This window comes from Dendronephthya gigantea, unplaced genomic scaffold (assembly GCF_004324835.1).
Source record: "Dendronephthya gigantea isolate DGI-Jeju-01 unplaced genomic scaffold, DenGig_1.0 000038F, whole genome shotgun sequence".
Lineage (NCBI taxonomy): Eukaryota > Metazoa > Cnidaria > Anthozoa > Malacalcyonacea > Nephtheidae > Dendronephthya > Dendronephthya gigantea.
Window position 1 is genome coordinate 1,307,219 of NW_021163048.1, and position 24,493 is coordinate 1,331,711.

Genomic DNA, 24,493 nt, shown 5'->3' on the forward strand with positions numbered 1-24,493 from the left:
AAGGCCTGGTTTTTACTATAAAACGTCATGATTAAAAAAAAGTTTACAAATTAGCTCGGCCAAAGGTTATTCTTTTTCGTGGGACAAGCCTCTTCATCTTCTAGACGAAACTTGGGTGTATTGATTTATGTAATTTGCGCAAATAGTAATAAGTAGTTTAAATAATAAGCGTGCTTGACACTATATAAATATAGCATGCTGCTGATAATGATGGCTTGCTTCTTGACAGTTCAATCTGTATGATGACGGATAAGAATTTATTCAGGTCGGTTTTGAGGAGAAAGACAGGACAGGTACAGGCTTCGATCGAGTATGAAATTAATTTAACGTCACGCTCGTGCTAAAAATTCTCAATTGATTTTCGTTTTCATCGTAAACATCTAACTCCCTTGACAAAGGCGCCAGAAGTTTTATCTTCATTTTTGACAGTTGAAGAACAGTCGGACCGTGTTGTTGTCAATACATAGTGCTGGAAACTACAATCTATTCTTGTAAATTAGATACGTTTCTATATAACCAGGGATCAAGCAACGTCTTCGAATAACTTCTGGTCAAATATGCTATGACATTGCTGCATGCATGCTTGGAATGGACAAAAACCTTTCCGAAGTGCCTTTGGTCGAATCGTCGAGGTGTTTTTCTCATCACTTTTATAGGCAGTTGTGCTACCATGCACATTTGATGAGACAATTTTTTACCGTCTAGTCTTGATGATTGAACTGAATTAGTGACTGCCATGCAACTCATGAACTGGATTGATGAAACTGAATTTCGGTCATTTACTTAGGTCACTGTTAAGGTATCTTGGTATCTTCTAAGATATCTATCACTTTCAGGTATCTGGCACATGTTGACCGATATAATCATAAATTTGTACACTCTTATTGTCATATGAAACATTTCATGTTCTGCAACAATACTTAATTACATATACAAGTAATATCTCTTTTCGAAAGTTTGATGACATTCAGGCACGCGTGTGTACAAGTTTACCGTAAAACAACAATTTAGCTAAAACACAAATGAAAACTTTGATACTGCGAATAAGATTTCCTTTCTAATCCGGATGTTGTTTAGCGAGTTTTAACACAAACGGGATTTCCGTATTGTTTGTTTATCCAAAAATGTATCAGGCACACAAACCAACTTGTCGGAAGGGATTTCATGCAGTTGATCATATTGTCCAGGCGATATTTATTTTTCACTTTGGACCCATTAATGATTAATTATGTTTCAATGAGTTTGATAGGATGTCGATTTAATGATGATTGAATAATAAATATTCCCACATTTTTCTTTTAAAGTAATTCATTTTTATACTAAGGTGGTTTTATACGCAAGGATGAGATTTCCTTGTTTTTCGCATAAAAACAGTAACGTGGCTAAGAAACAATAATTTTCAATTTTGTTCTATATCAAGGAAACATTGGATTACAAGCGTTTGATATTTCAAATTTACGAAAATTTTCTATTAAATTATCACTTTGTTTAACTGCTAAAAACTGGTACTGCCTCTTTATCCTGAAACCCGTCCCAGTTCCCTATATTATATATTGACCTAAAGACCATACATAATTCGTGCCCTAACTTATTTGTTGATTTTCCTGTATACATTTTTTAAGACTGAAACGTCAGTTGGTCCAACAGAATACTGACTTCCAATTGGCAATCCTTTAATCCTTCCGGGGTGTAAATTTGCAATTTTTTAAAACTGTTTTACTGAGAAAACAATTGTATAGGGTGAACTAACTATTTAAATGAAAAACTACTGGTTCTTCCCTAGTGCTTTAGAGACTCTTCTTGTTGATAATTGCACAACAACTACAACTAGTTTGAAGCCTTTAGGTCATAGCAGGTCATATATATAGGATATATATAGGTTATATGCAGGCAAGATACGAGATTTATTAATCTTTTTGAGACCTGCAGCTAAATTAAAAAAGACTGCAACTAGATTAAAAAAATTTAATTTCGGTTACAAAAAGTATATTTTTCTGATTTAATTGAATTCACTGAGGAAGATCCGGAGTACCGGAACTTTGTAATAGCGCGTATATGTTCGTATATGTATCGTCTCGGTCATATCTGTCGATATTGTTGTTACTCCCAGGCAACCGACTACAAGAAAGTTTAAACAATGAATTCGCCTGAATAGACACATCTCGAATTTGCTTGAGTCCACACAAAATAATAGCTTGGAAACCAGGCGGGCAATGTTAGCCATTGTTAGTGGCATAGTTTTCATTGTCCCGGAACAAATTCGGGAAGTGTCCAGTGTCGTAGCCAGCCCGACAATTTAGTCATAATATGCTAATATTTTGGCGTCCATTGACTGTGAAAACAATGAATTTCTAAAGAAATGAATAATGATAATAACATATAATTTGCATAACATGACTAAATCGTCAGGCCTGGCTTAGTCAGTTCTTGACATTAACGCTATTATACTTTTAAATTTCAATTAATTTTTTAAAAATATTTTTCCAGTACTTACTAACCTAAATGTATATATATAGGCCGATAAAATAAATTGCATGCAGGGCTAACAGCGAAAAATTTGAAACCTTAAGATAAAAAAGAACTTATACCCTGATTTTTTTTACTATTTAATTAATACTGATTATAACGATCTATCAAAAAAAATTCCCAGAATTTTCATAAAATACGTTGTGAGAATAGAATTTCCTCATTTTGATGGTTGACATGATGGATCCTTGTCTTTGTATCTTTTCAGCATCGCCTTTAAATAATCAGCTTCTTGTGATTTGATATCTGGTATGGCTGCTATCACGTTAAATATGCCACTGCCTTTTGTCATGAAGTAGTAGTAATCATTTCTAAAGTCATACTCTTTATAACAACCATATTTGTCTTCGTTCTTGTATCTAAAACATAATGCGCGTGCACGAGAAGTCGACTTTAGTCAGAATCTTTAATGTGGTTTTTACATAAAAAAATGAGGACACTTGGCACTGCTGAGTAGGCATTGTAGTCCTTTTATTATGCAGCCTGCGTGCAGGAACGAGAGGGGGATAAAGTACTAAGTATACAGTGGGGCGGGAGAATGATTATGGATCCGACGCCCGGTCCTTCATGATGTTACGGTGAGTCCAACAGGGCAGGATAGTATTTTCAGACGTAAACATTTGTTAAAAGAAGAGAATTTGCGACGAAACATTTGTTAAAAGAAGAGAATCGCCTGCTAAAGAAAAAACTCCAAAAAGAAATTCATGATATTTCACTGAATAAGACTAGCACATGCATTGCATTTGATTTGGATGTAGTTTGTCGTAATCTTATTACTCTGAATACTTACACAATATCGTAAGTCGTGTTATGACTATACGGTTCCTTGAAACTCTCGAGAGCGAAAATTCTGACGTTGTTAATCGGAGGATTGTGAAAAACATATCTTCCCTTGATTACTATGACACAAAGTATAAAAGAAATATCAGCTTCGACAAATTCCAATCTTGATGTAATTTCACCACAGTTTTTCGATCTGCTTCATTCTCATCCTAAGAAAAATTTTAGGGCAATGCGGGTTTGTTGATAGTGACCCAGCGAAGTTATCCTAACTTACGAATACAATGTTTCAAGGAATTTCTTCTTTCAAGGTAAAGCCTGCCAACCAGTTGGTAAATGAGGTTGATAACCTTTACCAGTTGGTAAATTGTTCCACAATATATCACCACTGAAGCCTATACCCGTTTTCAAATATTCCGTTTTCGGAAAAGGAGGATTTAGGCTATGTGCACACGAACGTCGTTTTCGAGCGTTTTGACGGTGTTTGAAACTGTTTTGGCATGAAAACGAATGTGACAACGCTCGAAAACGGTACCATGTGCACATAGTCTAAGCTGTCGTAAATTGTGGTCATGAGGTCTGACAACTGAAACAGTAAATAGTGAGTTTGGGGAGTGCAATGGCAACGGATATTCAAGGAAATGTATGTGTGGATGTGCAATGTATATTCAAGGAAAATACGAGTTAGTATCGAATTGATTTGCCTCTTCAAGTTTCCTTTTTCTCTCAAACAGTTCTTTCCTAATTTTTATTTCCGCTTATAACAAAAGCAATATGTGATAACTAACAACCTACAAAAATCGTTTTTGTTATTCCAATAAATGAGATGATTATCGTTTATTGATAGTATAATTTAGAAAAACGCAACCTTTACTCACCAGAATCGCTGCTGCAGTAATATCTTAAGAAATCAAACATCTTTGTTCTTCCTGAAAAGATTTTGTGGACAGAGTTTAGCTTGCTACTCGAGCGCGCATTTTTATATCGGCTCAAACTAATTTAGGAAATGCTGCATGCCAAATACTGATAAAAATTTTACCTAGATCTTTTAAAACCGTCTAATTTTTTGCATGTATAAGGGGAATATAGTTTATGACAAATAACTCACGGATTAATCAAACTTATTTCATCATCACCTAATCCGTAATGCAACTGCTATATATACGGGCAATTTTTGTCGGCGATTTTTGTTTCTAGCGTATGCTGTTGACTGTTGAGTGAATTATTTACGCAGTTTCAAGGTTTGCGAAGAGCAGTTACTATCTACTCAAAATCTTCATCAAAATCGCATGCGCAGCTTAATTTTAACCGGCAACCACACACTTACTTTTACGACTTGGTTCTACTGTGAAATTCATACCAACAAAAGGTTGCTCTTCGTGTTCATATTTGATTCTTGAAACCAATCTCAATTGGACACATTTGCTTTTACATCGCGATACAAAAGAACCAGGTGTTACACTTCCACAATATATCCTCCAAGAATCTCCATGTGTGTTGCATTCTGGAAGTTTTGCAGTTAAAACAAAAAATTACATCCCGTTGCTCTTTACATCAGGCATTCCGTTCCACCATTTTGCTCCCCGGCCCCTAAACCTGCACCTCATAGACCTAAGGTCCGGAGCTAATTGCATCCTTCCCTCTTGCCCCAGGGAGGCCTTGGAACCATATTAGCTATATATATTAGGATATATTTGTGATATTGTGACGATACTACTTTATTACTAAGACAGAGAAACTAGATATACTTGCATGACTGTGTGATAAGCCTCATGACTGCATGTCATACCTCTTACCATTATCGATGTTAATAGAATCGTACGGATTTAGTTGAAACATGTTAAAATTAAATTTGATTCGATTCCCGCGCCGTGGACACAGTCTCCAAACACACGTCTTGTCCTGAGGATATTCACCCGGAAAATTCGGAGAAGCAATATTCAATCTTTTATTTACCATAAGATTGCCACCGCAATGTTTTAATTCTAAGGACAAAATATATTCTTTCATTTACAACCGTTTTAGCGTTGTTTCCTCAGCCACAAATGTCAGTATAGAGAATTTCGTGTGCGCGGTTTAAGAGAGATATCGTGAATAATACTTACTAACAACGATGTTAATGTCGTGAGAAATGCTACCAGCAGCATTTTTGACTGTACACGTATATTTCCCCCCTGAACTTTTGGAAAGTTTGCGAATATATAGGCTACCGTCATATCCAACATTTGAAAATAGTGGTATACTACTTGAACCTTCAAAGAGCCAGGTGACAACGTGGGGTTTTGTGCCTGAAGCACGACATGTCAGAACAACGCTATTTCCTTCGTCAGCCTCGACCAATTGCTTTGGAACATCAGCCATGCTGGGTGGGACTAGATAAAATAAGGAGAAGAAAGTTCCGAAGAAAGTGATCAGTGACCGTATCTTCTTAAAAAAATGATCAGGAACTTTACGCGGTACTTTATATGAGCCTGTGTTTCTAGTATTATGAATTCAAATGTTTGAATGCGTTTTAAAATCAAATGTTTTTGAGTTCATTTCAAGGGCGGAAACCATCCTTTTCCATCTTATTTTAAACCATATTTTAAATGGGGATTATAAGTGCATGCACGTGTTGATTCACAAAGGCAACTTGATTTGGCTGACTCTAGCAGGAAATGACATCATATAGATGAGCAGAGAATTCTTAGCAATAATACGCGATTTCACCAAATCTTATAGCAAGAACAGAAAATTGGAATTTCCAGTATCCTCCAACTCCCAATCGCGTTGATGAACAATCCGGCGCACGGACAATAATATAACAATCTTGATTTATGTGAATCGCAGAATCAGTCAACCCAAAAAGTTTTTTCAACCCACACTTTCGTCATTTAAAATGGGAAAACGTGTTAAAGGTGATTAACTAAGTTGAGAATAAAGTTATCGTTTATTGTCACATTGAGCATCAATTCGTTTTCTATATTGAATTAATCTTTGTATCATTGGCAATTAATATTATTTAGTCTTTGGGTAGCTCAGCGCGTGGCTAGCTGGTGGTGTAATGAAATTGCAATATTCTGTTTTGGTATGAAAGTTAACGACTCTTAAGGCCCGTTTACTCTTGCAAATTTTGCTGCGATTTTATGTGCGATTTTCTTCATTTAATAGATGTGAAAGAGTGAATTGGTTACTGTTGTTAAATAGGAGCTCTTATACATCAGAGCATTCGTAACCAATTACTAATTCACATCCATCAAAAGAGAAAAATCGCACATAAAATCGCAGCAAAAATCGCCTAGAAGTGTAAACGGGCCTTTAATAGAGCCATGCGTGTCCTGGACAATTTAGTAATCGATGAACCCGTGGGAAAAACCCGACAATTTGGCTATTAGCCACTTGTGCTCATATTTTTGATGCCATATATCCCTGTGTGGTTTCGTAGAATTTTGCCGAAAGCAAAAATACTCTAGATGATTTGTTATGCTATGTTAAAGTAATTTTCACCAAATTGCCTGGAATATTAGCTTACTGGTTATTTTTCTCCCAGCACGCTGCTCGTAGGGCAATGGGAAGGAAAGATGACTACTCTTTGCATACTTTGTTCCGTGACACAAGGCATTAATAAAATATATGCTTTAAAAGTTTAGAATAATAATTTATCATGGAATTACCACAATTTGTCGAGTTTTTCACATCACAATATCCTCTTCGAGCTTGTGCGATCGCGAAATAAGTCGCAAGTCTCGCTGCTGAGAAATGAGCGTCATATCTTGCTTGAAGATTATTATCCAGAAAAAATAAATAGGAAACATTTGGATATACATGAGACAAGCACATAGCTTCGGTACCAAATTGTTTCGTACAGAATCTCTTCGGAACAGACACAAAATTGTCGCGTTTGATGATTTCCTTCACGTCCAAGCAGGCAGAGTATTGGGTAAATATCTGTATATTTGAATCCACCGAAATATTCGTAACATGTCCTACAATAACAACTGGCGCAAGTATTGCCAGTTCAGTAATATCGTAGCTTGGTTTACTCGGATCAGGAGAACATGGTGTGACCGTCTTGAAGAATATACTGCCCAAAATGATCACGAAGTTAGCGCAAATAGATACGCGATAGTTGCTAGCCATTTTTCAGTCTAAGTAACGTTCTAGACTCCTCGACAGCTAGGGACTGTGATAGGAAGTGTCTCGAATTCCGGTGTCCAATCTCAACACAGTCGTTAATTAATGTTTGGCATGCGCTGAGTCAAGGACTGAAATGTGATAATCTCGTAATAATGCCACACCTTTGTCCTCTGTAAGGCATTCGATGACATATATAAATCAGGCAACTCAAAACGTTCTGCAATATATTCCTCATTTCAGAGGGGAAAGCCTGTTAGAAAGTGATAAACAGAAGTTAGAAAATCTAAAAGTTACATTATCGTTCATAGTATAAATATTTAGCATTTATTCATCATGTGCTGCATATTGTGATGTAGGGAGATCTGGAGTGGGGGAAACTGAGTGGAATTGTTCTTGCAGTTGGTCGTTTTGATACTAAATATTTACAATATACTCAATCCGGGATACTACAACAGCTTTTAATCAAATTGTTTTCGTCGATTTCCCTTCCATAAACAAATTAGAAAATGCCTTTGAGTAAAGTTTTATGCTAAACGGCCTTGATATGGAATTTTATGATCACGAGATTGTCTGTTTCATTGCAAGTGCTCTCAGACTCTCTTATCAATTTTGCCTTTTAAAGCAATTCATAAAAGTTTTCTTGGCTAGTTCATCCGCATGCAGGTGTGACCAGTCGACATGTTTTTTTACACGTTAAATTTTGAAGAATTTTATTTGTGCCAGAATGGAAATATGACAGGTTTACTTCATTTTTCATCCTGTAAATATATTTTCTGTCCTTGGCTTGGAAACTTTACAAAAAATTAATCTTGTTGAAAAGCTAGCCATAGCATGACTAGCGAAACTTGGCAACGCGGCACGACTGATTTGGTCTTAATTGATAACTGCGGTTAAAAGGAATCTCGAACCTGTACATGTTCAACCACACTTCTCAGCTGCTAAGCCACATCATGTATATCTAGTTTTAATAAGGCCAGATTGAAAAATAATATAAGATTATGAGCATGCATGATATCTCATAAATCAACCTAATGCGTTTAGCATTTCTGTGACTGTAACAAGCAAATGGAATCAACTCAGTACATGAAACATGAAACATGAAACATGAACTGTGAGTTACATGAATTATTATCATTTTATTATGAATACTATGAACTATTCCAGTTTCAGATGAGTGCCAAAAACACAATATAATCCCCCCTTCTATCTATGTTATATGTTGCCCTGAAGTTGGCAATACAAAAACAGGAACATACAGATCAACTACTTTATTGTTTAATTTGCTTTTCCTATATCTTGCTTAGAGTTGAGATCGATATTATTTAGTATTGAATGTTTCATATTAACCGTCATCTTATTCAACGATAGTCCAATATTGTTTGGGTTTGTTTTAAAAGTTTAGCGTGATCTCGATATTTCCAGGCCGGAATATATAGAGTATAGTTTAAGGCCCCGTCCACACGATGCCGGAAGAATTTGAAAACGCAAGAATATTCTTAAGGTTACGCGTACCGTCCACACGTATTCGGCGTTTTCGCCCACTGAAAACGGAAAAATCTGAAAACGCTCTTCAGAGTGGAATACGGATACGTGTGGACGGATTTGAAAACGATGAAGTCACGTATCAAATCGTTTCCATATTAATGAGGCTTGTTTCCAGTCTGGTGGCTTATGCTCAACTTCATATTGCTATATTAGCATGAAATGTCCAAACAAAGTTCTTATTCTTGTTTTTTTGCGTTGAATTTGGTAGATTTTTGTTTTGAGTTCGACATCTAACCTGTGACACGCGGGCGGAAAACATGAAAGTGTATTTGCGAAATAATTAGAGGTTGTCTGAACAAAGATATTATGTGACCATTTTGGTGATCGTGATAGGACAATTTTGAAATCGTATATATGAGGGGAATCATGTGTACAAATAACTGACGTGTCATTAGCATAACCCGCTTTTTCGCGGGAGACTGGGGATTATTCAATCTTCATCATTATACAAAAAACCGTTACTGAATGGAAAATAATAATGAATGCAGACTGCTGCTGAAATTTTACGGATGATTTTACTGAAAAGTAATGCGACAAGGTCAGATACCAAATGAGTGAATCAGCAGTTAAGATTGAGTTTGCTTATTAACTAACATTGTACCGCTATGCGCTATCGTGTGCCTTAATTACCATATATCACAGAAGCTGGAGAATGTATGACAAGCAAGTCAGCAGAATAGCATCAGCAAAATTGTGAATGTTTTTTTTTTCGTCAGTTATGAAAGTTTGCGCACACGTATGCGGCACTGTACTTTCTAGTACTTTGACGAGCGCCTTCTTTGTCACGTGTTTGGTCACTGAATTTAGCTCCAATTGTTTTTCAACATGGGGTTAAAGTTTGCCGAAAGACAATGGAATTGCCAATACACCTTTCCCTTCTAGCTTTCAAGCGCACAATGCGTGACGGTAGTTGATTATCAAAGTCAATTTGAGTTGTGATTTCGCCATGTTCACGAGCGATTTAGTTTAACAAAGGAGCAAAAAGAATCGGCAAGGTTTTTTTACAACCAAACAAAATCGCTTCTAAGCAGAGCGATATTGCAACTCAAAGTTGCTTGATAATCAACTACCGTCAAGCATTGCGCGCTTAAAAGCTAAAAGGGGAAAAGTCTATTCAGCTTCCATAATCAATGCAAAGGATAATGAAACTCCTCGAAAAATATGCATCTTCTGTTTCAATGAATGCGCTCGACGAATTTAAAGGACGACACTTGTAGAGCGTCGTTAAGCCTGGTTCTCATGTGTCACTAATAGTCTGAGAGATGGCTACTGTCGGTAATCACTAAAGAATGAATTCAATGAAATCCTTTGTTATTTTGAGTAAATTTGTTTCGTCACCGGACACAAACAACACGCTGACAGTCGGTGATATATGAGAAATAGGCTTTGGTGTGGCCAACAGTATCAGTGAAATGTATAATGTATATAAATTCACCTTGCATCACTTGAAAAGATGATTACCCTGAAGTCATATACCAACATTTGAAATAATGCTGATCATCAACAGCACTGCTGTTGCTCCAACTTTCCAAGCGCGGGGAAATCAACACGGACTGGTAAGAAAAAGTGTTTCTTAGATAAAATAAAATATTTTTATATCAAGCGATTACAATAAATTTCAACCTGCTCATTCTATTTGTACGTTTCAATTTTGTGGTAACGGTGTTCAGTCATCTTATAATTGCCTTGTTTATCAACCAGGAATGTTTGACATGTGAAAAAGGAGCACCCGCGTCAGTGTTCTAAGGGTGGTTCGCATTGGGGTATCTATCGAAGAAAATTATTAAATTGGTTTAGTTTGATCACATGATGTGTGAAGAATCTAGAAAAGTCTGCGGCATAAAAGTTTTAGAGTTGGTCGTTTTTACCTTCTAAGAGATCAAACCGACATATGCGCCGACATTGTGTCTCAAGTATACGCAGACTTTTGTAATTGATTCCACCTGCGCACACACAGAGCATATAATATAGAGCAATCACAATTTGGGTTTCCGAATGGCACGTTTGTATCAGATTGCGCGCGCGTCATTGTTTTATAAAAGAAGAAATAATCAGAATTGACAAAGAGCGATGAGGTATTTCACACCCAGATTCAGCCACCAGTTATAATCCTCGTGTTATTTTGACAAGAGAGGGACACCACGCGAAGAATTTAATAATAGTACAATTCGCGTAGACTTGTTGAACGACGCAGCTGTAAGCGATCAACTTATGGCAACAGGCAGGCCGTCGAAACATGACAGCCTTTGGATTGTACTGATAATTCACTCGTTTTAACTTGACATTTGATTGGCCCATGGTGGTCGCCGAATAGTGGCTATAATAGCGAAGAAATTTCAGCGAGTGTTACATCACACCAAAGCTAAATAGAGAAGTGAAAGTTCGGCCGGAGGGGAGCAGGCTGTTGTTTTCATATACGAGGAAATATTGACAAATTAGTGAGAAAGTGTCGAACATTGGAATGATATATTACCGCACAGATGGAAATTCAAGTGAGAAGCAGCCATAAAACACTGCGTGAAAATACTTCTTCAGCAGAAGTGAATGAAATAGGATTAAATGATTTTGACGAGCAGCGTATTGGGAAGAGGAAAAAGCGCAGGTCGCGTTTGACAGGTCTGAGCAAGCAGCGTCAAGCGGCAAACGCGAGGGAGCGGAGCAGAACTCACAGTGTTAATGCCGCATTTAGCACACTCAGGGTGTTAATCCCGACAGAACCGTCCGACAGAAAACTTTCAAAGATAGAAACTTTACGTCTGGCGACAAGCTATATATCTCACTTGGGAACATTGCTAGTGAGTGGCTCACAGTGTGTGAACAATTCCGATGTAAAAGACAGTATCACTGTACCTGTTTCCCCATCAACTGGAAGAATTTGTACATTTTGTTTGAGTCTGCTTAAATCGGCAAGTATTACTTAATTGTACTTTTGGATTTTGCAATTGGCTTTCAGTGCTAGCTTTCATGTAACAGCCTGTATTCGTAAAGATCAGACTCATCAGAGATGCATATCTATGAAAATGCAGATTTATTGCGGTTGGACGGTTATGAGGTTACGAAGCATTTCGGTTTTAGCAATTTTTGAGGTTAGACTGGAGGTATTTCGGTTGTAGCAATTTTTGATTGAATTTTGCATTGAATGCACGTAAGCTTTAGGCCTTTGGCTATGAACCTTCACATAAAAAGTCTCCGCGGAAGAGAGAGTATGTGTTCAATTCTTTGATTTCCTGATTATTCAACACGAGAAAATATGAACTTTTTTCCAAAAAAACGAAGCAAACATTAATGAATGTTGCACCAAAGAGCAAAACCACAGCTAAACTTTTTCCCCCCGCTCTAATGAATTGCAAGGCTCTTTATAATCTGGCTGGCGCACGAGATATCGGGAGGAGCGCGCTATTTACTTATTCAATTACATTGTGTTATCTCTTAACACCAACATCGGTTCATCGCCAGATCATAATTTGCTTTCTGGTGGCATTGCGCCACCACGCAAAAAACTAGCTACAATACATCATCAGCACGTCCTCGTACGGAGACCAAAGTCGATTGAGGTCTTCCGAACTGTGCGATTAAATGCATAAACACTGCGCATAATTTTATAAACAAGACGTACCAGGTGTTTATGAAGCGATGAGATGATATCATATCATGGGGTAAGTATAATCCTTTCGCGCACGATTGCGATAATTGATAGTCTGATTAATGCGCTTATGCGTGATTGTGTTTTTCTTAGCCTCGCATTTGTAAAACCTGGCTCTGGTTCGCGCGCAATTCCCGGCACATTTTGATGTGCTTCCGCGCGGTCCCAACACAAAGATGCAAAAAATGTCGCGTATATTTCAATGCTCCTGAGCGAAATTTTTCAAAGCGCGGCGAGGGTGGAGCACTTGCGCAAATAGCCTGCTGGATCGTCGTCATCTGGACGACATCTGCGTGTAAAGATATGACCTTTTCTGGAGGGATCAAAGTAATATTGGGCTTTAAATCAACCTAAAAGAGAATTCCAAACTGCTCTTATGATTATCAACACCAAACCAAAATAAACTTCATAATCCTATTAGTCAAATACGATGTATAGGGACAATGAATTTTTGATGGACATGTTTGAACTGGACAAGCAATGCCGTGTGTTCCCGCGTTATGAGTAACAGCCATGGTTTACACAGCGCACAATTAAATGAACACTATCTGCTTAGCTTGAGCTCATATTCATTATTCTAATTCATTGATATGCCGAAAGAGCATTGAGGTCATTCTTTGAATAGTGCGAAATTTGTTGATGACCCAATGGTGTGGACAATATGCATGATAAACTGCGTTCGTAAATCACCTTCAACGAAGATTGTACGAGTGTGTACATATGTACATAAAAGAACGTTCTCAGCAAAACGTTTTGAATGACATTTAATCATTGTCAGTTTCATCTTTTCCATATATTGTTCTTTGTTATTACAGTTTTGTCAATATGCGTCATACCTATTTAGGCGTTCTCTAATTTGGCAATTAAGAATCACCTCGATAGTGTTATTTGGTGTGCATTATCAAAACCATACACGAATAATTTTTATCCATACTGCGATGTGGTGAAAACGACTACTTTCAATGCAACAATCAATAAAAGTGATTTTTTTCACGATGCCTACAATTGCAACGCTCCTCAGTCAAACCAGTCTTCGTAAGCCAGTTATATCGAAAAAAAGAAAAGATTAATATACAAATATGATTTCTGTATTTAACGACATCTTCTAAGATCTGAATTAATCAGTCATGCCCATTCTGATCCTTAATTTTAAGCACTCAGTAACCAGCTCAGGTTTTTTTTGCGAAACATTCATAGTTTTTAAAGTCGTTTTTGTTTGACTTGTCGGTGAGGCTGATGTTACTAAACCGACCTGTCTAAAAACGAGTTGTTACATTGGCATATTCGCGATGTTACCTCGCGTTTCATTAGTCCAGACATGTTTTTTGACAGCAGGGTTGTTCGGACACCCACGAATTTTTAGATAAAGTGCCGAAAGCTGTTTTAGTTATTAATTAAATTTCCGATTGGAAAGTTGAACTGATCATTTCAAGCTAAATAATCAGTGATTCAGAGCGCGAAAAATCAATGTTGCATATCTATAATCCGGGATACTGAGATTCCACGGTTTCCACCATAAAACGATATCAGCCGCAGTGATAATCGCTTACAATGTTCGCTGGCGAGGTTATAGCATGGCTAATATATACATTATATTTTTCATTAAGAGTGATTATATAGCGCTGGGGATATATGAGAGATATATAGCTTTTATATGAAGTTGTTGCATGTGGGCACTGGCCCTTAGCCCAGTCACAGGCACTGCCCTTGTTTTCTGGTGAATACATTCGGCAATAAAGAAGACCGTAAAAGCTACAACACTGATTGTACATATAGCATATATATATTCATGAAAGAACCACGAAAGTGAAACAAAGTTTCATGAACCGCCATTCATGTTACCGCGATGAAGGGCTATACATAGGTCTGAACATATAGCTTGATTATGAGCGGAGATTCCTACTGATGATATACGTGAATTTTGAATATAACTTCTAAGTAAAATCAGACCTCTCTTTGGAATTATCTAAGACCAAAAATTATCACCAGATTTTTGTTGGAAAATACAATCGAAAAACAACAACAGAATATTGCACGAAAGATTACAATATCAAGACATCAAAATCCATAGGAGGGATTCAGTCATTCGCTGTGCAGGCCTGCAGGGTGTTTATTCAAACGATGGTCATTAGCACTCAATATAAAATAAGTCTAAAATCATCGCTCAACCGTAAGTATGTGATTTATTTTAGGAGAGACCGCCATTCTGAGGTGGTTTGAATATGAAAACAAAGTGAAGAAGACGGAAGATAAACAAGGACTGGAACTGATCTTATTTGAGGCGTGACGTCACTCCAGCATAAATCGCGAATCACGTGCAGGCACTGGCCCTTGTTTCCCGATGAATACATTCGGCAATAATGTAGACCGTAGCTACAACACTGATTGTACATACAGTATATAACTCATGTATTACACTGATGCTGTTGCCTTTTCGAATTATTGGATTGTGCATGTAAAGTGACTCAGAATCACTTAATATTGCAGGTCATTTACAGCATGTTGATATCTTGCAAGAAAAATCTTCCAAGACTGAATATACTCTTTAGCTAAACTCGATTTCAAAGAGTAAAAATAAAATTTTGAGGCCGAATTTTTCAACGCAGTGTGCTTTTTCATAATTATTTTTCGAAACCCTTAATTAAAAGAGCTGGCAATCTCTTCGTGTTGTGATTTTGTCATAACTCAGTGGCGGATAGCCTAAGCTTCCATGCATAGGTCGAGTGATTTTGAAACAGAATACAAAAGACGCTGTATATAATCTCTAGTGAGCCATTTGACCTGGGGCCGGTTGTATCAAGCCCGTCAGTTAGCTTAAACGGTGGTTAAGTTCAAAATAGAAAGCAAGTTTATCGTTTTATTTAACAAGCGAACTAAATGTTTTTGACTTTAATACAAAGATACTGTTTACAACTACATATTCAGTGCGTAGAATTCAAGTTGACTCATTCAAGAGAGATGTAAGAGTGTTATTTAATTTTGACTTATCCACCGTTTAAGCTAAACGGGCTTGATGCAACCGGCCCCAGGCCCATATGAATTATCAACAGAACATGCATGCATGAAATGGTCCTTATGAATTGAAGAACATAATATAATAGTTTAGACACTTAACAACGAACTAGATAAGATTAAATTAGATATAGGATTTACCTATGCGCACAGCTATTCCTGGCTACGTGTACGAGTTGTTTGGTGTCGAATTGCGAACAATCTTCGTCTCCGAGTTAGTGCCGTCATACAAAACGTTAAATAAAACTGATATGTTTTTGATATACTGAAATCCAAGTTATATCACACACGCTGATATATCAATCTTCATTTATTGCCAAAACGATGACATTCGGGCAGGTATATAGTCAATTATACCACCAGTTTTTTAACGCAAAGTCATTGTTCCTCAATCTGGTTCCATTTAATATCTAAGTCGAGGCTGCAGGGAAGAGAGACTATCTGATATCTGCATTTATAGTTCTCTAAGAGATGCATGAAATTTAACCATATTATATCATAAGACATAAAACATTTCAGACTGTACAAACTACACTTAAACTTTGACCATTGAGTTAAGATCATGCTTTAAGATGCGCCAAAGAGAACCCTGGGTACGAAGTTGAAGATGCACGGTAAGTGACAAGAAAAATATGTAATGAGTGCGTACAAAACGAAGAAAGATTTGGATTCTGGCATGGAAAATTTGTACTATTGATTAAATTTCGTGATTTTAACAAAGGAAAGACAAGTCTTAACCAAAGCTTAACGTCTTAAAATGTCATTAGCTCATTGTGGCATGACTGTCTTTCAATTTGTTTGCAAATACCCCAAAAATGTCATTCTTGTTTTTGATGGCTTGGATGAACTTAAAGCTGATGAAGAGTGTCTAACAGATGAAATGATTATAAACAGCCCTGACAAAGAGTGTCATATATTTCTTATCCTTAAACAGCTGGTGAAAGGCAAACTATTGCCTGGAGCCACTGTGTTAATCACATCTCGACCTACAGCAGAAGATATTTCAAGAATGGTTGCAGGTCATACACGGGTTCTTTTATACCTGAACGAAGGTTAAATGTTTTTAACAAAACCGAACTGATTCTTTCAATATTCTAGGAAAAATTTCGCCCACACCCTTTTAAACACTAATGGTGTAAGTAATTAGGGACATTGCGACACTTATCTCCAATCCTTCCCAGTTTACGCAGGGCCCCCTCCCCTCCTCGTTTTCCTGATGTTTGATATTTGCCAAGAATACGCACACTGACAGTTTCGAAAAAAAACAAAGTCACTGCGACAAAGACAGTACAGGCCCGTCGGAACAAAATTTGGATTGGGGGTTGGGGCGGCGTCAATTGGGAAGGAAGGGCGTGGTCCACAGCTTGAGTGAAAGTGAAACAAACTATCTTACAAACTAGGGTTAAATTCCACCGGCACGGTATGTAAAAATAATTGGGGGACTGCACACCCCAACCCCGACGGGTCCGCAGCAAGACAGTCTTGAAAACTTGACCGCAGTTTGCCAGTGAAATATCTCAGGTATAAGTGGGATGCAGTTTGTGATGTGTGTAAGACCTTTGTCCAGTTTTTATCTCGAGGTCAGAAACACATACATTATTCTTGGAAGTGGTCAGTTTTAACCAATCATATGAGTCCTGGAGGGTGTTGGTGCAGAATAACAACAGTTGCTGGTTACAATGTGATCAAATCTGATTTCCTGGCAAAGAATCATTGAAGTACTCCTTTACATACATGGATAGTTGCTTAAAACAGATTCCTCGTAACTGTTACAATACGTTCAGTTCAGTAGTTCTTGCTTTGTTTGTAGCAATTGGTGTTGTTCTGGTTGGAATCGCGAGTGGTTACGAGTCGAAATCAAGTCTAGAATGTGACCTCACGAGGTCTTTATTCAAGGGGAAATACATTGAAACACAGTGTCGTCTTCAATATGCCCAAGAATTCCTCCCTTCGTTATCTCTCAATGTCCAGATTGGGTTAAGTTTTGGACTTGTGGTTGTATGTAGTGTCGTGTACGGTTACCTGGTGAGACACAGAGTGGACTTCTTCGCAAATCCAAACACAACGACGAACGGGGGCGTAGAAGAAAACCAGCCATTGTCTGGAGCATCGCCAGCGGCACCAGTGGCGTATCAAGGTAGCAATCGTTATTTTGTTTTCATGGCTTACATAATCCATTTAATCATTTGTCGTATAATACCACTGACAATATTATCAGCATTTCTCGTAACCACGTCAAATTTTCCGACCCATTTTGAATGTCTTTTGCCCAATATGAGAGCAACAACTAGTGCTTTCCATGAGAACGTTACAGGGTCAACTACGAATTCTTCATTTGTGGACTGCACTTATGCAATGGGTGAAAAGAAACAACAAGTTGTTGTCGGCTTCATCACGATAAATTTTCTCGTCGATGCAGTGACACTCGTTGAGATTGTTTATCTGTTGTGGTCGGCATGGAAGAGACCAACTTTCCATACTGATCAGGAGTTCATTAGCGTGTACCTTTTACAAAAACGTTTAAAAATAACTCTAGAGATAAACCGAGAGTTAATGAAAATGATTCGAGAAAGTCAATGCGAAAATTTATTTGACGTACATGACGACTTTGGAAGAGAAGAATTGTCACGTCGAAAACTGGAGGAAATCTATATCAATGTTATAATTCAAGATGGAAGGGAACGTGCCTACAATCCCAGAAGAAAATTTGAAAGTAGACATCAGATTTATGATGTTCAATTGGAAAAACCCCCTAATTCAAGAATCCTCAAGAGTCCAGCAGAATTATTTCAAGCAGAAAAATTTGATAAGAAAGAACCTAGGACTGTTCTTGTAGTGGGCAGACCTGGAATTGGAAAAACTCTACTGACAAGAAAAATATTTCACGAGTGTCAACAAAACAAAGAAAGATCTGGATTCTGGCATGGAAAATTTGTACTGTTGATTAAATTTCGTGATTTTAACAAAGGAGAAACAAGCCTTCGAGAAATATTAAGCGAGGCTCATGGTCTTGATATGTCATTAACTCATTGCGGCATGACTGTCTTTCAATTTGTTTGCAAATACCCAAAAAATGTCATTCTTGTTTTTGATGGCTTGGATGAACTTAAAGTTGATCAAAAGTGTTTAACTGATGAAATTATTATAAACAGCCCTGACAAAGAGTGTCATATATTTCTTATCCTTAAACAGCTGGTGAAAGGCAAACTATTGCCTGGAGCCACTGTGTTAATCACATCTCGACCTACAGCAGAATATATTTATAGACATCAGAAGTTTGATTGGGAAGTGGAGATATTAGGTTTTAATGAGGAACAAATAAAAAAGTATGTTGAAAAGTTTTGCGATGATGACATGAAAAGTTCAGAGATATGGCAGATAATTAAGAGTTCCCCAGAACTATTAAGCTTCTGTTACATACCAGTCAACTCCTATATAGTGTGCTTGACATTATATGACAGCATTGATTTTGGTGAACAAATGGTGGATGGAAACTATAGTAATATTCCCAAAACAATAACTGAACTGTACAAAAGAGCTATAAAGATTTTGCTGTTCAAACACAATTCAAAATACAGGAATAAACCAGTAGACAAAGATTATCTGACTGCGGAACTTCCAGAGCTGCTTCAAAAGGACCTGGACAAGTTGAAGGGAATTGCAAGGAATGGAATGGAAGGAAACCAGTTAGTTTTTGAGTTTAAAAGCAGTGATGAATCTGTGGCTGGCTTATCTGATTCTGGTGTGTTCAATCAGTTGAAAGACAAAAGACGAAATATCTTCTCTTTTCTTCATCTTACAATTCAAGAGTTTCTGGCTGCACTACATGTGGTTGATGATATCAAAAATGTTGAATCATTTTTGGAGGAGCACATTTATAAACCCAGGTGGCATTTGGTGATCCAATTTGTAGCTGGGTTACTTGGAGATAGGATGAGAGAGTTAAGGTATGCCTAATTTTTCTTCAAATTAGATAAAGTAGCCAGTTATATTGTATCTAGTCACAACTCAATTTGATAGCCATATGCATGTAAGGGAATCTTCTTATATTATTTATTCACTGTTGTATCATTTAGTCTATATAATCTTGTATTCATTCACATTTAATTATTTATCAGGTCAGCAGGGCATGAAGACAATGAAGTGATTGAACGTATATGCAAAAGGTAAAAAATTGTTATAATTTATAGGCGTATTGGGTAGTATTGCATTATTATAGCTGATGCATGTTGCTAGCTGGCATCAATTTAAAACTCAACAAAAATCCGCAACAGCTTCCTTACCTAGCATTAGTGACATTTAGAATTTTCCATGAAACCTCTGCCTGTTGTATAAATTATGAATGATTCTGATTAGCCAATTCTGTGAAAGGTTGTTGTACCGGGTGGTGCAAAAAAAAGTTAACCTGTTTGATTGAGTATAACTTCAAAATTAAAATAGCTATTACATTAAAATTATGTTTGTTATATTCTCTAATCAGGGCCGTAACTAGAACGATAATTGGGGGGGTGTTTATTCATATATTCAGTTCTGCCCGACGGGTTTCTTTTGTAAGTGCAATAGCTTACAATAGAAATCCGTCGGGCAGAACTGAATATATGAATAAAAACCCCCCAATTATCGTTCTAGTTACGGCTCTGTCTCTAATGTCTAAATTAAATTTTGATATATAGTATGACGTTTTTCATGCAGTTTTGACCGAGATATCGCGGTTCAATTTAAATATGCATCTTCGAAAAGTGGAAGAATTAGCTAAAAATGGCATATTAAAGTGAGTTGACAAATCCTAGTATTTTATCACAGGTATTCGTCTGTTTCAATAAAGTTTAAATAGACGTATTTGACAGATGGATAAGGTCTTTTTATTTTCTGTGTTATGACATGTTGGAAAGCGTTAAAACATTGAAATTGGCTATTTTGGTTTAGACTTTGTTCCAAATATTTTATGTCCCATGGGGGATAGAATTCGTTCGGTAACGAACAAATTTAAGAAACAGTTTGGCATGAATTTTGCTCAGTTGTTCTTTTGTTAATATGCCTCGTTTAACGATACAACAGCGGGTTTGGGTTTGCATAGAATATGCCAGGGTTAACAATGCTCTAGAAGTCATACGATGATGGCCAATTTATTGGGATAACATGCCTCCCCAGTCCCCCTAGTAGACAAACCGTTATTAAAACATTTAGAAAGTTTAATTTTGGCGAGAAGGGACTTGTCATAATCTAAATAAAGGACAGAGCGGTCAAACAAGAACGGCGCGAACAGCTGAAAACATCGAATTAGTTCGACAGTCCCTCACAGAAAACGGTGAACGATCTTCGCGGCGAAATGGTTCAGGATTAAGCCGTCGCACGTTTCAGAGAATCGTTAAACTTGATCTCAAATTCCACCCGTACGTATTAATTCGGAGGCAGAAGTTAAGAGATGGTGATCCGGCGCAGCGTTTGGCGTTCTGTAATCAATTTGTAACTGCTCTTCAGCAAAACCCTGGTTTCCTGGATCAGTTAATAGTATCCGACGAAGCAGTTTTCAGCTGAGATTCGGAAGTAAACACAAGCAATGTCAGGAAATACGCAGTTCATGGCGATGGTCACCCACCCGATCATTATGTTAAATTCTTTAAAGGAGCAGATCAAGTTATGGTTTGGGTTGGTTTGACCAGGACAGGAATTGTTTTGGGTCCCCACTTTGTCCAAGGAAATCTTGACATCAGAGAGTATCTACGAATCATCCGTTACAACGTCGTACAAAGAGATTTTCGCATTCATAACATCGATAGAAATGTCATGTTCTGGCAGCAAGATGGAGCTCCTTCGCACACCAGTAACGCGACCATGCAGTATCTTCGTGGTCAATTTCCCGGCCGTGTGATGAGTAAACGTGGTGATTGGCCTTGGCCTCCCCGCTCTCCTGATCTCACAGTGTGTGATTTCTTTCTTTGGGGGTATCTAAAGCACAAGATTTGGAACGTGCCGCATGGTCAGCAACCAAACAATTTGGATCAGCTTCGTGCAGCAATTGTTACTGAATTCCGCAACATCAACCATGAAATAATCCAACGTTCATTTGACACCATGGTCACGCGAGCAAGACGTTGCATCAATTCTGAAGGGCATGCTTTTCAAAATGAATAGACGTTGAATTGCACGGTAGAAAATGAACGCATAGTACTTTGTTGTTGTATGCTTAATTAAAAACGAATGCACTTTTCAAAAGCACGTATTAAAAGTTAAACGCCGATATCTCTGGGAATACTGTATCAAAATACACATGGTATACATGGTATATAACAAATTTTAATTTAGACATTCACGAATCTAACGAAAGTTATTTCAGTGTAACAGGCCTCTTAGTTTTGAAGTTATACTCAATCAAACAGGTTAACTTTTTTTTGCGCTACCCGGTACTTATTTTTTATTCAAACAATTATTAACATAATTATAACTGTTATCAGATGATTTGATGAAATTATAACTTTTGATGACTTTGATTGATTCCAGTGCAGTTTCCTAGTCAATATTTTTTGCATGCTGTACAATGAAATATTCATTATAGCCTAGGACAAGCACCTGCCATTGCACGAATGCAGAGTGGTGCCAGTTGAGGTGGTTTGAAGCGATATGATTGGCTAATCAGTCATCAGTGATTCACGTGATACTCTGCTGCGGCTCACTTTTGTGTTTTTTATGCCCCGCGACGAAGACGAGGAGAAAACTGAGTTAAAAACAAACAAAAAACCTTGAAAAACGACTCAAAATTATTAAAAAGAAAGAAGAAAAAGCTAAAATTACCTGAATGGATATATTTAAAATATTTAAGTGATGTTTTGTTGTCGTAATTCAAAAATACGAGGCACCGGAGGGGGGGGGGGCAAGGGGGCCAAGGCCCCCCCAACTTTAAAAATCACAGAAAAAGTGCCCTTTTGCTGAGGTAAAGTGCCTTTTTTCTTTGTGGAAACGTCTATGCCAACGCAACAATGTAATTCAACTTTAGGCTAAAATGAAAAATAGCGAACTCGTACAGTCGTACTTCCCGCACTGAATTTGCTACCGCGATTAACAATACGATGACTCAAGTGGATATGATCTCCCTACACCAAGTATTACACTCTTGTTATGAATTTTTCTACATTTTTTTGAAAATTTTAATGATATAGAACTATGATACTTGTTTCTATGTTTCATTAGCATGTAAGACGTTTTAACAGTATACAATACGTGCCAATGTTAAATGCCCTTGTCATCAGGCAAGTGCCCTAGACGTTAATGGCCCCCCCCAACTTAAATATGCTTCCTACGCCCCTGATATGAGGTAATATTTTACTGTTTTCGACAATTTATCAAATAGCTTAGTACGAATTCAATAGTTTTTGTTTCGTACATGGGAAGACCATAACCTTCAATTTTTTGCAGACGAAACAGAAAAACTATTTTAACACCATTTTAAAGAAAAAAAAGCTGTCACAGAATTTATATTTTCTTTTGAGAAATTCTTACTTTTGTAGTTTTCTTTCTACAAAAAACAAAATCACTATTAGTCTGAAGATAGTCTGTGTTGTCGTTTTCACTCTGTGAATTAATTTTCTCTTTGATAAAATGGCCATTACTACGAAGCTTTCCGTCTAAATATAGTCCTAAACTTCTAAAATATTCTCTCAAAATATATTTATCTAGATTTCAAGACTGGATGCCAAAGAAACGACATATTGCCAAGAGTAATGTCAAAGGTTTACTCGTGATAAAATGTGTTTGGGAAATGCAAGAAGATCGCGTCATGAAAATGATTTCGTCGTTTGCGTCTGAGGATGATGTTGAAACATTTACTTTGTATGAATTAAATATTGCACCAGCAGAATCTGCAGCTTTGTTCAAATTTTTAAACCACATCAAGAACTTGAAACAGCTTCGCATCAGTCGTTGTACTGTGACGAACATTGCTATCCGTGAATTGGCTGAGTTTTTAAAGAAAGATAACCATGGCCCAGAGAGTAACAACTGTGAGCTTACTGAACTAAATGTAAGTGACAATGATTTAAAAACTGAAGGTGCTAAATATTTAAGTGATGCTTTGAAGAGTGACAACTGTAAACTTACTAAACTAGATGTAAGTGTCAATGGTTTAAAAACTGAAGATATTAAATATTTAAGTGATGCATTGAAGAATATCAACTGTAAACTTACTAAACTAGATGTAAGAGGCAATGATTTAAAAACTGAAGGTGCTAAATATTTAAGTGATGCTTTGAAGAGTGACAACTGTAAACTTACTGAACTAAATGTAAGTGTCAATGATTTACAAACTGAAGGTGTTAAATATTTAAGTGATGCTTTGAAGAGTGACTACTGTAAACTTACTAAACTAGATGTAAGAGTCAATGATTTAAAAACTGAAGGTACTAAATATTTAAGTGATGCTTTGAAGAGTGACAACTGTAAACTTACTAAACTAGATGTAAGTGACAATGATTTAAAAACTGAAGGTGCTAAATATTTATGTGATGCTCTAAAGAGTGACAACTCTAAACTTACTAAACTAAATGTAAGTGACAATGATTTAAAAACTGAAGGTGCTAAATATTTAAGTGATGCTCTAAAGAGTGACAACTGTAAACTTACTAAACTAGGTGTAAGTTACAATGGTTTAACAACTGAAGGTGCTAAATATTTAAGTGATGCTTTGAAGAGTGACAACTGTAAACTTACTGAACTAGATGTAAGAGTCAATGATTTAACAACTGAAGGTGCTAAATATTTAAGTGATGCTTTGAAGAGTGACAACTGTAAACTTACTGAACTAAATGTAAGTGTCAATGATTTAAAAGCTGAAGGTGTTAAATATTTAAGTGATGCTAAGAGAGACAACTGCAAACT

The 24,493-nt window shown here is 37.0% G+C and overlaps 2 protein-coding genes across 3 annotated transcripts; one reads left to right on the forward strand and one right to left on the reverse strand.

Moving 5' to 3' along the window:
- Positions 1-2,369: 2,369 nt before the first annotated feature.
- LOC114526372 lies at positions 2,370-15,943 on the reverse strand. Of its 2 annotated transcripts, XM_028547961.1 has the most exons (9): positions 15,764-15,943; positions 10,403-10,520; positions 6,960-7,672; positions 5,412-5,678; positions 5,103-5,291; positions 4,634-4,810; positions 4,185-4,235; positions 3,317-3,425; positions 2,370-2,885 (listed from the first exon to the last, which is right to left on the reverse strand). In XM_028547961.1, exons 3-9 carry the CDS (start codon positions 7,423-7,425, stop codon positions 2,687-2,689), a joined length of 1,458 nt encoding a protein of 485 aa, XP_028403762.1. In that variant the 5' UTR covers positions 7,426-7,672; positions 10,403-10,520; positions 15,764-15,943; the 3' UTR covers positions 2,370-2,686. The 2 variants fall into 2 exon arrangements, with proteins under 2 accessions (XP_028403762.1, XP_028403761.1); XM_028547960.1 differs by lacking the exon at positions 10,403-10,520.
- Positions 15,944-17,313: 1,370 nt separating this feature from the next.
- LOC114526496 (NACHT, LRR and PYD domains-containing protein 12-like) lies at positions 17,314-24,252 on the forward strand. The gene is made up of 4 exons (XM_028548110.1): positions 17,314-19,569; positions 19,741-19,788; positions 23,297-23,993; positions 24,247-24,252. The coding sequence occupies exons 1-4, from the start codon at positions 17,357-17,359 to the stop codon at positions 24,250-24,252; spliced, it is 2,964 nt and encodes a 987-aa protein (XP_028403911.1). The 5' UTR covers positions 17,314-17,356.
- Positions 24,253-24,493: the final 241 nt, after the last annotated feature.

Excerpts from the sequence above, each read along its gene's own strand:
- LOC114526372 (XM_028547960.1), bottom strand. The coding sequence starts at position 7,425 with ATGGCTAGCAACTATCGCGTATCTATTTGCGCTAACTTCGTGATCATT. Across the intron at positions 4,236-4,633 it reads AGTAGAACCAAGTCGTAAAA|GAAGAACAAAGATGTTTGAT; the intron begins GTAAGTGTGTGG and ends AAATCTTTTCAG. Across the intron at positions 2,886-3,316 it reads AACACGACTTACGATATTGT|ATACAAGAACGAAGACAAAT; the intron begins GTAAGTATTCAG and ends ATTATGTTTTAG.
- LOC114526496 (XM_028548110.1), top strand. The coding sequence starts at position 17,357 with ATGGATAGTTGCTTAAAACAGATTCCTCGTAACTGTTACAATACGTTC. Across the intron at positions 19,570-19,740 it reads GATAGGATGAGAGAGTTAAG|GTCAGCAGGGCATGAAGACA; the intron begins GTATGCCTAATT and ends ATTATTTATCAG. Across the intron at positions 19,789-23,296 it reads ATTGAACGTATATGCAAAAG|ATTTCAAGACTGGATGCCAA; the intron begins GTAAAAAATTGT and ends ATATTTATCTAG.